Below are 16654 nucleotides of genomic sequence, written 5' to 3'. Positions count from 1 at the left end.
CAATTATAAGGTAATCCTCAGAAAAGATTGTATACGAGTGCTGGGGCGAGTCCGGCATAAGTCGGACTCGTACGAGCCCTTCGAAATTTTTACTTTTTTGCCGGTGATCAATTGCATTTTTTAATACTGTTTAATACTGAATTAAATCATTTGCAGCGTAGCAATTTGATATGTGTTCAACAGTTTCCCTTAATGAAAGCTTGGGGTTCAAGGTCAAGCAAGTCTTATAGCAAGGAAAACCATTGTCAGACATAGCCGAAGTTACCCTGAATTTTTTTCCATCCAATATTTCTCCTAAGTTTTGCCTAAACATGACAAAACCCCTTCAATTTCCCCGAAAATGCTCGGTGGTGGTCAATGCTCGGTTATGGTCAATTTTTTTGATTTTTTAAGCTTAATTTTTCAGAAAAGGAAAAAGATTTTGCAACGCAACCTAGCTTATAAAACCTTTAACCTTAAGGTAATAAATATATAAATAAATTATAACCTTTCATTTTAATAGTATTGGGGATTACATTCCCTGTAGCGGTAGGAAAAGCCCGTGAAAAACCAAACCAAAAAAAATGTAAGTCTTATCCGTTCATTTTATTGAGGACGACTAATGATGCCCTGGTATTTTACTTTTCCTATTACCTTTAACGTAAATTTCATTGCATCTAATTGCCTTGGATTCTCACACAACGACGGCATTGATTTTAGAGACCACTCATCCACTTTGCATGGACCATGATTTCAGGATGCTTCAAAATATGGTTTTCACTTAAAAGTCATAGATTTGTGTCTTCAATAAAATTCCATTTTTCGTTTTTGTAAAGGCAAGACCATATTTCTGAGCCCAAAGAGCAAGAAGATCGTTAATAGCAGTGATAAAGAAGTTTTTACTTTAAAAAGTACCATAATACATGAATTACCAAACAGATCAAAGATTTTTTTACCTTTTCATAACTTACTCTAAAGTTTTCCGAACTTATTTTGGATGATTTTCATAACCAATAAAAACATTTTTGACCAAAATCACAGACTAATTTTCCGACCCCTTGCAATCAACCATCGTCACCCTGATCCAACACTTCGTGCAAAACCAGTTTCGTACTTGTTCGAAACACGTTTATCCAAAGCTCGCGCATGATCATCGAACAAAGCAACACTTCTAAGTGTCTCTAGATTTTTCTAAACACAGAACTCGTTCGTTTGACTTTAAGACTCTTCGTCAAAACCCTGCCAAATAATTGGTATGCAAATTTCCGTATTTCAAAATCAAGTTAATGTATTTTGTTAGAAATCTTGCCCTTGAAGTTTAATTGAAGTCAAACTCAAAGATTCATTCCATGTAACAACGAGTTTTACCCTTTTCAATTTCAAATACCATGTGACACTTATAGCCAATTAACCCTATCACATTCAACTCCAACGCAAACATCTGGAATTTCGGTAAGTTCGAATTGACAACCTTCAAATTACAAAATCTGAAAATGAAAAGCTTAGGCCTTGAAACTTACTTGCACTTTCTGTCCTTGTTTCATAAAACAGAGGTTTTCAAAGTTTTTAGCGTTGTAACCTTGCTTACAGGGAATGTCTATGTGATCTTCAACCAAACATTTTGCTGGCTCTAGCTGGCCCTTAATCCAAATGGTAAGATGATAATTCAATTTATTTGAGTTAATAGAGGAAAGCAAGTTGCAGATGAAGTAGAGATTGGAATCTGTCTCAAGAAAGTAGCACCACCGAGCTAAAATCTTGACCCAATCTGAAATCGATTAGACAACAGAGTTGGCAATTACTACGGCTGCATATGCAAGAGCTTAGCAAATTTGAGTTAAAAAGTAGTTTTGCACGCACCTCAGATCTCGTAAGAAGTAAAAAAACGAGCCTTAATACCCAAAGGAACAAACTTCACATCCATGCGCGGTAACTCCGACGCTCAAATATTTGATGTTAAACCAAAGCCCATGCTATACAGTACTGGGCTTTAGACCTTTCGCTCTAGATTTAGGTCAAATGAGTTTCGAGGCATTAAGCCTTCGATCTAAGGATTTTTCAACGAAGTGACTGTGTGGTCATGTTGTTTTTTGACAATTTATTTGGTCAACTAAGCTTCCTCATAATGAGAAAGTGGGGATTTAATGTTGTCATCATGTGCTATATTTTCCTCGTTTCCCTCAGGTAAGCATGTAAAGTAATTCGTGTAGTTATAAAACATCCGTCTTTATGAAGGAAAAGAGGTTTTATAATGTTTTGGTCCTGAAATACCTCATGCTGTAGTAGGCTGATATCTGCCGATATCATATACATTATATTATCGTTAATAATCATGAACGGACACAGTGCAATGCAAGCCCTCTTGACTAGAGATTGTGAGGATTGGCCTCTCTTCACTACTCTAAGGTTTCGAATTTTTAGCTCAATATGTACCGTCGATATTGTTTGCTCTAATTTATTTTCCTTTAGATAAAATTTAGAAGTTATCATTCTTCTGACACAGGTGCAGAGTTATTAATTTTAAAGACGATAACATAAAGAGGTTCAACTTTTATCGTGTTAAGACCTTCCAATTTTTATTGCATATCAATATTTGTATTCCTCTGAAGCTTGTTAGTGGCAGATTTTTAATAATTTAGGAAAAAAACATCTTTTAAGATGTTGCCTAACGTCAATATTAACAATATTAACAAATTAACAATATTGCCGTTATCGTTCTCCATGAATCAAGTATGTCTAGTAGTAGACAATTCATTCACGGACATTCATTGCAGGATGCCCCTCCCAAAGCACTCTCTGTGCTCATCGACGTGTAACTCCATTGGCAATTGGCTCGACATTCCTTTTCCTAGATGGCACTCGAATCGCTGTCTCAAAAGATCCGCTCCATGTTGATGGCCTCAAAACGACAGCATATGTCTGAGGTAGAAATGTTGCTGTGCTTGCCATTGCTGCCACAGCTGTCATGATTGGGATGAGTGAGATAGAGCGTTAGTTGGTCTGCATGCACACCAAAGCCAAACCTAGGCCACTTGTATAATCTGCAGTCCGAAAAATTCCTTTGAAGCTTTTCTCTCAATCACGAAGCTGCGCTTCTCCCCTCGTGGCAAAGTTTTTATAGAAGTGTTTTGGGGGGTTTTTAAATAGGAGAAATTTTTGCCCTGTCACGCCTGAAAATGTACAGGATTAGAAGCTGGATTATGAATCAATCATGCTTGGTGGATGTTGTATTAAAAATGTGGCTTGGACCCCCAAGCACGCGTCTAAAAACCAAACACTAGCCAAACACGCCTTGATTGGTTTTAGGAATTTGTTGTATCAAGCAACTTGATGCATTGTATAGTCATGACTCATGAAGATCCGATTGATGGAAGCGGAAGATGCTCAAATAAGTTTAAAATACAGCCGCCTTTTTACGATTAGGCATCCCGAAAATTGAAAAGCACTCAACTTACATCAAATGCTCTGAAGTGTTATTACGCGATACAGGTACGCTTTAACTAGAAACCAAATTAATTTTGACTCTGTTTTAAATTCTTGGTATATTGTTCAGTGCTCATGGCAGGGGATGTAGCGCAGTGGTAGCGCGTTCGCTTTGCATGTGAAAGGCCCCGGGTTCGATCCCCGGCATCTCCAAGCGGTATTGCTTTTACTTTTTGTTGGATTTTCTTTACTTTAGAACAGATTAATAGTAACATTTGATGGCCGGCCTAAATCTTGTGAAGTACTTCAAACATTCATTGATTTTGATAAATATCCTCAGACCATCAAACCAGCTCAATTTTGAAATGGTTGTTGTGGACATCTGGCATTAAAACCGGTATGACAAGCTCTTCCCCACACATGAGAGCGTTGCCATGGGTTATCATTACATAGGAATGGTCTTCCATGTTAATATCACACACTCCCATCCAAAGGGATTGCAATAGAGGATGTTCCGAATCTTCACAAAGTTGAGACGCGGCTCATGTAGTCGTCACATAACGTCTTAATGGCATGGCCATTAGAGTCAGTTGCATGCATAAAGAATAATAATAACCACGCTCTATTGCAATCAGGTTGATGAAATTCCATTTCAACCATTATTCCGTTGTGTCCGTCTAAGTGGAATCTTCCGATTCCGCTATATCTTTCGAGAGCCTAGGCCTAGGCCAAGTCCATAAGCAACATTTTAGAGCCATATTTTGTGATGCGATGGTTCGAATTCGTCATGTGGACTTTGTCGTTAGGGTTGGAAGATACTCATCCTAGTCAGACAGTACGAAGAGATTGGGGTGGTTTTGGATTAATGTGATGTCGAGAATTTTTGCACCGGTTAGTTAGAAGCAGCCAGACCGATATGTGACAAAAGGATGTTTAAAGAGAAGATGGCAAGAGGAAAACCTTATCCACCGTCTTCTTATTTCGACTTACATTCCATAGTTTGATGAGAAGCTTTCAGAGTAGGCCATAGGAGAAAGAAGCGACTGTAGCTTGGAATTCGTCTCTCGAGATTGGTGGCTTCAAAAATCTATATGAAGATAGTCCAATGCTACTCTGTGCCCTGAGGGATCTCGAAAGTAAGGTATGTCTGTGAACAACTCTGGCAGCAATGAAAAGTTTACAGCTTTATTGGCCACAAGATAATTCCACAAACCGCATTCAAGCACTAGCCAGAACATTCGAATGGAACAGTTGTGTGTAGTCCCATTACCCATGACAGTCAAAAATATTAGCCTCTCCTGTCAAATTGCCAAGTGCTCTCCGACATCGTTTTCGGAATTAGTCTTAATAGTAAAGCCGTTTGCACCCTGATGGCTTTTTTTGCAAGCGCTCAAGTTTGGTTCTCATTGTCAAGGTTCTTGATTTGAAGGAAGGAAGCCTGTGAAATTTTGAGGTGGACCCGCTAGAGGAAATCATGGTTTTCCCATGGTTTCAGACATAGCTGGCTCGTCGATAATCAAACCAGTCCTGATGGTTCGTGATATACGAACGTGTTGCAAAGACAAACGAGCCTCGAAAACAACTGCAGGTTTTTCTTCAAAATTTGCAGAATTCACAGTTGATCGCTCGTTTGATTGTGAAATTAGTGTACTAGAAGATGAAAGCGTGTGTCATCAGTCTCCCTGTCATTTATTCTAGTGCAATCGCCGGTCGTATTGACAAATGTAGAGTAACGAGTGTTCAAATATTGTATGAATAACTTGGCTCTCGTGATCACGTTTGAGATTGATTTTGAAACGCAACCGAACAAACACTCCTCTTGTTTGTGCAGACAATTTTTTGTGTCAAACCAAAGAAATTGTAATCATTTTTGAAAGACGATCTTGATATTGCGGTTGTGGTTGTTTATTTGCAAATATATTTACTGCATTTTTTGCTAAATTGTCCGAATTTGACGATCAGCATAGGCGCAGAAATATCGTCATCATACAAATGTGCTTGCATCAAAGGTAGCTCTCAAATGTGAGGGAGTCCAGATAAAACTTTAATATCATGGCTGTTTTCTAGTATTTCCAACTTCCTCAAAATCTCAATCACCAAAACTAACCAAGGGCGAAGCAACTGTCAATTCGACCAAAAGCTTGACTTTTAATTCGAACTAATACGTATTGATTTCAAACCCTTGTGGCTTATCCACAAAGTTTACGATCTCGCGTCTCAGGGCTTTTTTGCGGTACTGGTTGAATCGCTCGAACACAAACTAATGCCGCATGGTCGGATTAAGTAAAACCGTTTTAAGCCATTCGCCAAGCAATATGCTAGTAATCGATAAGGCAACTATGCATGTCGCGTTCAATCTTCATAGAAAGCCAGGCAAGAATTAGATCCAGAAAATTCACCACATAGTACATGGCTAGCAATGCTAGCTTGTCTCGACTTTGAAAGCGCCGGATTTACTTCTTGTGGCTTGGATTTGTTCTAGTTCTTCCTTAAAGTCAACTAATTTCAGATTTGCTTCACTGGAGGCAATATTAGATTTTGCCTTGGAATAGATAATAGATCTTTTTTTTCGTCTTCGCCTTCTTATGTGTTGTTGTTGGCTTCCCGAGCAATGCTTGAACCAACCAAGTAACCAACCAACCAACCAACCAACCAACCAACCAACCAACCAACCAACCAACCAACCAACCAACAACCAACCAATGTACGTATGTAGAAGAAGACGATGAAGAAGGCCCGCTTAAAATCATCGATGAGGGAACCTCTTCTGTGTTCTCGCTGAGGCTGGGATAGCAGCAATGGGATAAAGAACTATTCCCAGCCAAGTCTACAAGTCTAGCAAAACTGAAGAAGTCGAAGATGACGACGACCAAGACGGCAATGAACACCACCAAGAATAGGACTGGACAACCAATACCTAACCAACTAAGGTAGCTCTGGTGTTGAAGAAGTAGGCAGTAGCCGAAGCCAAAGTGACAGTAGCAGTACTACCTACACCTAGAGTACCTCTTCATCTGTTCCTTTGTGGTACACGAGTTGGCTGAAAGGCTCTTTCCACTGACAATGCAGTTGCTTTTGCGGTAGATGAAAGCTCATGCAGTTATAGGACCTGACTTATTCCCTCTGAACATTGTCATGGTCAGTGCGTGTATTTGTTTGCTAATCCATGATATCGTTTCAAATATCAAATTGACGATTTTCCTGTGTATTAGAGACCTTCAATCGATGGAAATTCGACCATAGATCGGGGTGGTGTGACGTCTCGTTGGTGTGGTCCTATGCGATTGCGCTATGTATAGCTTGTCAATTCCAAAATTACAGGTTCATTGACTTCTCTGCCGTCTTCTGCACACGAACGGCCGTGTATTCTTTTTTCTCTCTCTCTCTCTCTCTCTCTTTCTCTTTAGCTTCATAGTCTGCTGTTGCCTTTAAAGCGATATTTTCGTCCCTTTTCATGAAGGCTGTTCTGTTCGTTCGGAGCTGTTACACGTATGTCGAATGTGTTGTAAAAGGCGCAATGCTGGGGACCGCAAAGCACCGATTTCGATGCCACATCGACTTATGAATTAAAAGTCAAGAGCATAAATTACCCATGTGGGTATGGGCCTCTCTGAAGACAATTTCTGTACATATGAAATAGGTATTATGGTAATTAAATTCCCATTCCTAGCCACAAAAGCCTGGATCGGTTCACGATCTAACATGTACTTCGACGATTGTTCCACACATGTATCCATGTCCGTGTTCATACAGTTACTTGGAAGCCAAAGAACACAGAAATTCTAATACAAGGCAGGGTTTAAAACAAGAGATTGGCATCTTGAACTCAAAAGGACCGCCAAAAACTTGCGGAGACCACGCCTTCAAAGATCTTGCAAGGAATCAAGTTTCTTTCGTGAACTTACGCCTTGTCTGATTGAAATAGTAATACGAATAATAAGAATAATTTAGAGAATCTATTTTCTGGTGCAGTTTGAAGCTGTTTCCAGGAAGCCAATAGGCTCTCACCTCTTTTGCCCAGAGTTGTTCAAATTCAACAGCTGTGGTTCAAATGTGGAATCATCTGGCAATGGCTGAGCACGTAGTCAGTCATAAAGTTGAGAAGGCTGCTTTGAACGAGATGTTCTCGTCTAATGAATAAACTTGCCTATTGTAAGTGGAGTAGAAATGTCTAAGCTGACGAGGAAGAGGAGCTAATTTGAATTCAGAATTTTTCCCTCAATAATGCTGTAAGAAAGTTGGAACTATGTTTTTATAGTCAAGCATATATCTTCAACGAAAAAACAGTGATCAGTCGAGCCACTTGAACAGCTGGTCGGAGTAAATCGAGTTAGTGAAAGGTGGTCAATAGGTGATTTCTTGAATATCATTTAGAAGATGTTCAGTGAACCGCTACAATGTTTTGGTCTCATTACCTAGGCTCGTCACGTTCAAATTCAATGAATGAATGGATTCCGAGTTTCACTGTGAGAATTCTGACTGAAAGAGCAATGTACCACATTCTTATTAATGCATTTTCCCGTGTACTACAAACTTCTACAAGAATTAATTCAGCTAGCTCTAAGATCCATGTCCTCTCTTTACGATGCTGAAGAACGCTTGATGCTCCGATCCTAATTTCCAGTGTGATTTCTGGTTGAGTGGTCATTGAACTCCTCCATTCAAACAAGTTTGGTGTCGTCGCAAATATTTCAAAATTCAAAATTCTTAACCTTGAACAACCAAGACACCATGTGCCCTCATGAACAACGTCAACGTCAACAGCACCAAGAAGCAACCTCAGTTTAGCATCGCTCTCCAGGCTGTGCTTGTGTACACCGAGAATAGAGGATAGATATTCCTCCATCCAGCAACAGCAGCAGCAGCGACAACAACAGCATCTCTCATCTAAGTCTTGAGCATTCCCGTATTAGGATGAGGGCCGACGTCCACGAAGTCGACGACGATCATGATCAAGATTGGGAATCTGGAATCACTTGGAGATTATTTGACAGAGCGCCATTTAAACCTGAGGTCGTCTTAAGATGTTCGGCCTGAACCATTAAATGCAACACTATTGCTAACCCACTGACAGTTTTGAGCAACTGGTTGGGCGAATTCACCCAACGAAGTTGAAGAAATTGGCATTCATCAAAATGCACTCAGTTAGGGTTTGGAAGAAGGGCCTGTTGCATTCGTCTAAATGGTATTTGGAGTACTATGCGTTTTGAAAGAGTTATCCTCTTCCCTCTGGTGTTGATCTTTTTACCTCTTTGGGGTCAAATAGTTGTCCGCGAAGAGCCGTCCATGTTTGGTCTCGTCACTCGATTCTTCTTCAACAATGGGCAGTGTACCTCTATAATAGGGCGAAATGGCACGTGCTATACGACAGAGGAGTGTTCCCAACGCAATGGAGTTGCCGAAGGGGAATGTGCTAATGGTAAGGTGGGCTTACGATATTGTGATTGTACCCTTCAGTCATGATGATTTCGTCTCACATTTTGGCGAACGACTATAATCCTTCATGACTATGAGTAATACATATTCACAATCATCTCGACATGCGTTTCATCCTACTGAAATGAGTGTAATCTTGGGTGGTTTCTTTTTTTTGAGCGCTGAAACAGCTAGTTGATTTTGTCCTTCTTCCTTCATCTTTTGCTGATCTCAATCGTAAACTGATATTAAGGAAGTCCAGGTAGATTTCACCAGTACACTGGCATTGATGCCTAAGTGTGCCCTTACTTTTTGTGATGTAATTTAAAAAAAAATGACGCATTTTTTCTTACATGGCTATACTTTTTGTTACACATTGTGTTTTTGAGTGGCAGCAACAATAAATAATATGAAAGAAGAAATTACGTAGCAAGTGGCTTTTTTAACTTGCATTGCAAACAATAGGTGACATTGTACCTCTTACACTGTGTTACTTCCCGCATTTTCTTTGCTAGATTCTTACTCAATTTAAGGCTGCTACAATCAGGATACTGAGTCATCTTTTTGATTGTAAGTGATGTCCTGACCTATACTGCACATACCGTATTCATAGCCTCATCATCCTTATGATTCCGATAACCCGAATCAGGTCAAAATGTCGAAAAGTATGAAGAAAGCCTATGTCCCAATTTTTAGGTTTGGGCGTTTGTTGTATCTTTCAAATAACGACGTGTGGCGGAAACGTGATCGAAAATTGTACCACCGTGAGGGGCACCCGTTTCAATGGACAAGTTTGCGAATTCAATTTAGAGGAATGCAGTTCAAACATTTGTTTCTTTCGACTTGACTTTGATAGCTTGACCCTCGGAAGCACTCTGGCATCGAACGGAGATTGCTCCTCCGATACGATTTCTTTCAGGTACGTGATTCTTAAGATGAGCCTTTCACCAGGGAACATGTGTACACATCAATGTTGTTCCAGTTCACCAAGTGTTCCGTTACTGTGTGGTAGCCTCAGTGGACAGCACATATATTTGCCAGCCTCGATCGTAACTGACGATAGTTTCAGCCTCAACTTTGGCCTCAGCACGGCCTCGCCTTTGGCTAACGCTTATCAAATCCAAGTGAAGCAGATTCCGTGCGGTCAAAGTTTCACTCCGCCATTTGGTTGCAATCAGTTCTTTTTTGGGCAGCTCACTGGGCAATTTGAGAGCTACAACTATATGATGGGCACGGGATATCACTTGAACAATCAAAACTACGAGTGCGGGCAAATATGATTCCACGGAGATCTCTAGAGAAGTGATTGTGAAACAATTATAACTACAATATTTTATCTTGACAGCATTTGTATACGCACAGAAGAGGGGATCTGTAGCATTGCTTACGTGGCTTTTCCTGGGATACAAGGATTTGCTTTTGGTCCAGACTCATTCTTAGGAAAAATGGAATCCGTGAATGGTGTAAAAGAATGTACAGCTGATTATGTTCTCGTTCCAAATTCAGCCAACGCCTTTCAAACACTTGTACGTGAGCCTAGCAGCCAATATTTTTCTTTACATTTTTATTAATTAAAGTTTTCAGTGCTCAGTCTCAGGCCCTGGGTTCGTGTTAACCCCCACTATAACACGATATTGTGGCTATTACCTGGCTTGTGACGCTGGAAGCATGACGAACTTGCCTATCATTGCAAACAATACTGATTTTCGGGTTACAGTTGTCACAGATGATTTTGACTCGACAACCAACATGATGGTGGGCCTTCAATTCGCTTATCAACAATTACCTTGTTCTGGTGCAAGCAATGCGTTTTTCCTAACGATTGCAGCTGGATGAGCAAACTTGCTCATGTCAATTTGTGGAATTATGTTTCCTATTAATTGATAAATAGGACCTAGAAAACGGTTCAAAAGATGTACATATGAGACTCTGTCGCCTCTTTTTTTTAATATTACGGCCATTTTGATGGCTTTTTCAGTTCATATTTTATGCTGTGTGGAGTCACTATCTCTTAAACCATTGTAAATAGTTTCACGGTGTTTTCGATTGCTGTCCCATTTATCACCAATCCATGAAGCGTGTACAAAGACCGAAATTTTGAGACGTGCTCATTTCTTTCAATCTTCTTTATTTTGATTTTGATGGGTTTTGCCCGAATTTGAATTGTCTACATTGCTGTTGCAACCGGATTCTCGAATCAGTGGAAAAGGTGACACACAAGAAGTCCAACTGGAGAGGAATAGATAGAAAGAATTAGCCCAAGCTCCTCCTTTTGTTATGTTGAATTATCTTTGTACTCAGCTCACAAGTAAGTGAAACAAATGTTTGGCAATAATTTCTTGAATAATATTTTTCTGCAGTACAATTTGATTGTAAAAAACATAAAATTACTTTGAATGGTCACTCTGATGATCAATGTATGTAAGTCTTCAGCTAATTCATTTAGATGTTATCATTTATATTAGCTATTATATCATATCTACAATCATTTTCAAATGATTTGGCCTTGCCAAAGAAACAGCTAAAGGAAAAGAAGGCCCATTGAGTGTTCATGAATTACTATGGAATTGAATACAGATGGACTGTGCTCTCGAGAAAAGGTCAAGCGGAAGAGCTTGTCACAACTAAAAATTCCCCAAAATCAAAGCAGTATTCTGCAATCTTCTTTAAGTTATTACACAAATCGATATTTTGAGAGCAGTCGCAACGACGACATGATTGTACTTTTCCATTGTTAATAAGTATAAGTATTTGGATGAATTTCTCAAAAAAATACGCACTCGGCAAATCGCAGAAGTTAAGGTTAAAAATTACAACGTTAGATAGGACTAAACGTAGTTCCAGGAACGAGATTAGTAGATAAGGAGCGTTCTGAAATTGCTTCCCTTTCGCCAAGCCTTTGAGTGCGATCTGAGTTAACTTGAGACACACTTGATTGAAAAAAGGAAATTGACCATTCATGGCTCCACTGGACTAATTGTACAGTGCAAACCTCAATCACATTTGATAACGTCTATAATGCAGTATTTCTTGATTTTATGTTCTAACTTTATCACAGACAGTTCGCTTATGCATCCGATTTCATGTTTCTTGCCCAACCAGTGAGACTCGGCGCAAACCGAGATCAAATTCTCAGATACCACTCTCGTATTCTCCTCCCCACTTCATCTTGGAGCGAACCAGCAAACCATGCTCTGGTCCTGGCCCAGTTTGGTTTCAAGGCGACATTCGCCTGGAATTTTTCGTATCCTGTTCGCTAGATTGTCCAAGTCTTTGAGAAAGAAAAATGAACTAGGATGCCGCAGCTTGGATCAACATACTAGAGTTCTACCCAGTTGCTGTGTAAAAAAGGATGCAGCTATTTAGATTCCGATCTTGGCGAGTGTGAGTCATAAGCCACCAGTTGTTCCGTTGATATGAACTTACTTAAAGGCCATTTAACTTCTTGGCACCCAATTTTGAGCCTCATCACGCGAGATCTCAAGGAGGTGGACGACTGATTGTCAACGCCCTTGGACCAAACGACTCCCTCAAAGTCATTTCAACGGAGATATTTAACATGTTCGAATTTATCATAGGAATGCAATGACTTTCAAGTTTAAGTATTCCGCGTCCTTTGGAGAGAACGCAACATTATACTACTATAGGTAGACTTGGTCACGGACTTCTAGAAATATGGACTGTGAACGAGCAACTCTAAAGTTATGTCGTCAAAGGCTTATGTAGCTGACCAAGACGAGGCCGAAAATTCGAGTTCTATGTAGTGTTTACTACATAACTTTGGACATATCTCCTGAGTTCCCTAAGCTTAGTTTTGGGCTCAGATTTGGCCAAGTTCATCTATTCAACAAGATCTTTTAGACGTATGAAGCGCTTATTTGGAATAAGTTCAACGGTTTGGGAGATAAGATTTTTTTTGCTTCCGTTCGCAGTCCACATCTCTAGAAGTCCGTAACTTGGTCAAGCTGGTTCAACCAGAAGAATGCGACGATGGCCGAATAAGGCAGGAGCGCCGTCCCTTCGCGATTTCCCCCAAGACCAACTTAGATTCACATTGCTGGCATCCCTTAGATATATCAGACAGACCTGTCGGCTTATCTTTTCTCTGGCCAGGGGTGAGAGTGACACAGCCAAAAGCCATCATGCCAACCGCCCATTCCGTCCTGGCGAGAAGCCATTTGGGGGGAAATTCAGGAATGCACCCCTGACCAAAGTTCAGACACTTGATTTGGACTCGTTCATCAAATTTTGTGGTGTGTGTGTGTGAGAGAGAGAGAATATTTTCTATCAAGAAGCCTCATTTGTTGAGAGGACTTATTGGACAGTTTGTCTATCAAGGAGTTTTAACGAGACCTGTGTGATTTGATAGTGGTGTTTCTTCACATGTGGATTCTGGACTGCTTGGAGACATGCCACGGTGCATCTGGCGGCATTTAAAGCCTCACAAAAGGGAACGCTTTTTTGCCTCTTTTTTCCAAGAGGCTCCTAAGGCAGCAGCGGCAGATAAAACTACGACCATCGTCTTGATCTGTGAGGGTACTCTCTCTGTGAGGGTACCAACTGAGACGGTGAGACACATAACTGCATGTTTCTTTTGTCGGGGAAATCCCTCCCCTAATGGATGATGTTCACCATCCAGATGAAAAAAATGTCTCGTCAACGGGACTCACTCGGCAGAAAAAAACCAATTAGAATCCATTTAACCATTTCTTGCCCAAGCACGGACTCAGATCTGGATCAGAGGGGTTAAAAATGACACGAAACGGTCGGCAAAGTCCATTTGAAGGGAAGACACAATCACCTTTTTTGGGACAGCAGAACCCTTCATAAGGCAGATATGTGCTTTAACATTCGAATTGACCTGTCATAAAGTTGAGAAGATTTCTCTTGTTTTCAACCCCCCGAGCAGAATATGTCTTTTGTCTTTTATTAAAATGGTAATCCATGTAAAAACCAAACGGGCAACCCTTTGCTACTCCTACTTCCACTAAAACGTCCTTTTCCCTCTGTGGTCTTCATAATCGTTCTGAGATTAATGAAGCGCAAAATTACATCTCCTCCTTGAATCTTGTTGCTCCAAGTAAGAGGAAATATTTCTACTTGATCATTGATTTTTCTAATGTGGTTCTGCCTGAAGAATCGAATGGTTAGTAAAATCAATCACAGGTTGAATAAAAGACAAGATGATGGAGGATGTGTGTACACAGGAACTCTGGATGACAGAAATCTGTTCCAGAGAATGCAGGCAAATGGTCTGTATTGTTGTTTCCTTTAATTGTCAGACTTCCAAGTCGAAAAAGGTAAATTTACGACCGCTTGACATGCAAAAACATGGCTACTAACTACATCTCACAAAGAAAAAAGAGCATGTCAAACTCTTCAATGGTTAGGATAGAGGGGTCGGGAGCTTGGCCAATGGTTAATTAGTCCTGACCACGGTTATTCCAGGACGAGAAAAGTGCTTGAGAGAAATGCCTCAAATGCTTCATTAGTGGGGCTAGAATTAATTTTTCAGGTGGAGTGTTTTCTCCACTTAATAGAAAATAAGGGCTCCAGTCTATAATTAAACGACCAATCAAGATTTTGATTAATTAGCCGGCCATGGAAAGCTCAATTAATTACCACTTTTCAGAGGTTTCGTTTGAAATGAAAAGAAGAGCGACGTCGAATAGGCTCGAAATAATACCTCTCAAAAATCTTGCGTTCATAGAATTGGTGGCTTGGGTACATTTTGTTGACTTAGCCGTGGTTTCGGCTTTTAAGAGAAGTAGTGTTTGTTCTATATATACTTCAATCAGAACTGTGCATAGAACGCCAGTCATGAATGATCAGGTAAATAAGATAATCATACAAGTGTTACCTTCAAGATATTTCACATAAAGGCTACAATCCCGATCGAACAAGCGTATGCTGCATGTATTGCTTTATATTCATTGTGATGGATCTGTTGGCATTAAAGGTTGGTTGTTTGTTTCGAAACCTGGAGTTGGAACCTGAACCCTGAGTGAGATTTTTGATCCGTGGCTAAACCACATATGAAATTTTCCCTCCACTCGATTTGAACAGTAACTTCCCAAGCGGAAAGCGTCAATAGGGAAAAATTAGAATGAATGCCACAAAGGCAACTTCTCCCCCGTTACATGAGTTAGTCTTCCACATGGGCTTTACCCTCCTTAGGAGAGTATTCCATGTGTACTTCAATATTTAGTCCAAAACCACCACTTCCACCTCCACCATCGCCATTACCATATCGCCACATGATCTACCTGATGATGGTGTAAAAAAAGTTATAAGGCTGGCAAAAATGTTGAGTGAGCTGTTACTTCCTCCTCGAGTTTTGTGGTTGGCTTTGGGCGAGCACCACGTGAAAACATGCTCTTCATCAGGTAAAAGCCGCGCATTCTTGGCAGAGGCCATTGGTATTCCACTAAAATTTCAATAAGACTTCAGGTGCCATTTTCTTGGGGTGTACCTGGCTAGTAGGTAGGTTATGCATCCAAGATGACGAACAGGCACTCTGGTGCCAAGTTGTTGGAGGAATAGCTCCCCTCTCTTTCTTGATGGTTCAAGTAGACAGTTGTCATTTGTTGGTGCAGAATCTTGGTTGATCGGCATGCCCCGGCTTCATTTCCTCCATTTTGTGTGATCGTTGATTTCTCGACTACGGAGACGACGTCGACGTGGTGCAGAGGAAACGACAAGATGTTCTTGCATTTTTGTTCATTCTGGCCGCCTCGTGTATTCGAATTTCTATGGGCTTTGCTGAGGACGACGTAGCGAGGAGTACAGTTTCTAGTACATGGTTGCTCCACGGATCCTCCTGTGCAAAGATCCGTCTCTGCCAAGGTGGCACCGAATAGCTCTGTGCGTGAAGTCCTGTTGTACGTATGGGTGTACTCTCCACGTTCCCTACCGTGCTTCATCTCGACGATCCGTTTGAGGCGTACTCAGTGTCTCCAGGCCCGTATCATTTGTCTCGTTTTGTGGCCTGCAATCCCACATGCATGTGCTGTTCAAGTCCGGGCCTGTTTTCTCGTCCTCTTGTTAGTTCATGTGTGTTAGTAAGTGAGTCAGTGAGTGAGTGAGTGTTCTAGCTATTCCCAGTTTCAGCCACCTTGGCTACACCACCTTGCACTGGGGTAAGTAAAATGATGGCCAAAGCGGGGCCGAGGAAAAAGATCTCGCTGTCCGGCAATTCACATCATGCCTGCCATTGTACGTTTACAGGCAGGGGGGAATGTGGTGATGATGGTGATGATGATGACGACGGCCATCATAGTTGGCCGGCCTCTGAATGGCTTCAATTCACGTCCTCTTTGGCTAGGCCAGCAATATCTGAAGCCAGCACACACACACACTCCATAACACATGCACACTGAACGAGGTAACCTCAGGCTGCTCACACATACGTACATATCTCGTGGAATTGCTCAGGCCGTCCGTTCGTTCGTCCGTCCCAGCCTCTCCAGCTCTCACTTACTCTTTCTTCTGTCCATGATTGAGTGCAGAGTCTTCTTTCCTCCGCCTTGTCCATTTGTAGGGGCACCACCATCTCCTACCTCGACAAGTCCTCCTCCCCGTCGTCGTCCTCCTCGTAAGGCGGTGGCCCGATGGCCCCCCGATCACCACCATGTTGAATCAGGCGGGTTTGTGCAATGGAGGGAGAGGGCACGGAAAACCGATAGGGGGGAAGCAACAGGCAGTTTAAAGTCCTCTTTTCAGACCTGAAGAGGATCTTACTCGACACTCACTCCTACCCAGCTTCAATATGGGAGTTCATACTTGAAGATGTTTGTGTGCTTGAGTCTTTAACCAAAAAAATCAGTTAAAGGTGATA

At 41.1% G+C, this 16654-nt stretch overlaps 1 protein-coding gene, 2 long non-coding RNA genes and 1 other non-coding gene across 5 annotated transcripts in view; all 4 read left to right on the top strand.

The window, feature by feature from the left end:
- The first annotated feature begins 1466 nt into the window (after window positions 1–1466).
- On the top strand, window positions 1467–3259 carry LOC131885451 (uncharacterized). The gene is made up of 2 exons (XR_009373838.1): window positions 1467–1632; window positions 2754–3259. It is a non-coding gene; the product is annotated as an uncharacterized LOC131885451 (long non-coding RNA).
- Window positions 3260–3543: 284 nt separating this feature from the next.
- On the top strand, window positions 3544–3615 carry Trnaa-ugc (transfer RNA alanine (anticodon UGC)). The gene has a single exon. It is a non-coding gene; the product is annotated as a tRNA-Ala (tRNA).
- Window positions 3616–8370: 4755 nt separating this feature from the next.
- Window positions 8371–10938, top strand: LOC131885435 (uncharacterized). Of its 2 annotated transcripts, XM_059233486.1 has the most exons (5): window positions 8396–8821; window positions 9514–9736; window positions 9800–10081; window positions 10163–10343; window positions 10402–10938. In XM_059233486.1, the coding sequence occupies exons 1-5, from the start codon at window positions 8602–8604 to the stop codon at window positions 10651–10653; spliced, it is 1158 nt and encodes a 385-aa protein (XP_059089469.1). In that variant the 5' UTR covers window positions 8396–8601; the 3' UTR covers window positions 10654–10938. The 2 variants fall into 2 exon arrangements, with proteins under 2 accessions (XP_059089478.1, XP_059089469.1); XM_059233495.1 differs by lacking the exons at window positions 10163–10343; window positions 10402–10938 and having other exon boundaries at window positions 8371–8821; window positions 9514–9581; window positions 9674–9736; window positions 9800–9863.
- A 5437-nt stretch (window positions 10939–16375) lies between these two features.
- LOC131884620 (uncharacterized) overlaps window positions 16376–16654 on the top strand; it is a 6624-nt gene continuing 6345 nt past the window's right edge. The window contains exon 1 of the long non-coding RNA XR_009373740.1: window positions 16376–16648. This is a non-coding gene — a long non-coding RNA (uncharacterized LOC131884620). The remainder of the gene's footprint in view (window positions 16649–16654) is intronic.

The sequence above is a fragment of the Tigriopus californicus genome, chromosome 1 (assembly GCF_007210705.1).
Source record: "Tigriopus californicus strain San Diego chromosome 1, Tcal_SD_v2.1, whole genome shotgun sequence".
NCBI classification, from domain to species: Eukaryota; Metazoa; Arthropoda; class Copepoda; order Harpacticoida; family Harpacticidae; genus Tigriopus; species Tigriopus californicus.
This window is presented reverse-complemented; position numbering and strand designations above follow the sequence as displayed.

Coding starts and splice junctions, on each gene's coding strand:
- LOC131885435 (XM_059233486.1), top strand. CDS start 8,602: ATGCGTTTTGAAAGAGTTATCCTCTTCCCTCTGGTGTTGATCTTTTTA. Junction 9,737..9,799: donor TCCGATACGATTTCTTTCAG/GTACGTGATTCT, acceptor ATGTTGTTCCAG/TTCACCAAGTGTTCCGTTAC. Junction 10,082..10,162: donor TTGAACAATCAAAACTACGA/GTGCGGGCAAAT, acceptor TTATCTTGACAG/CATTTGTATACGCACAGAAG.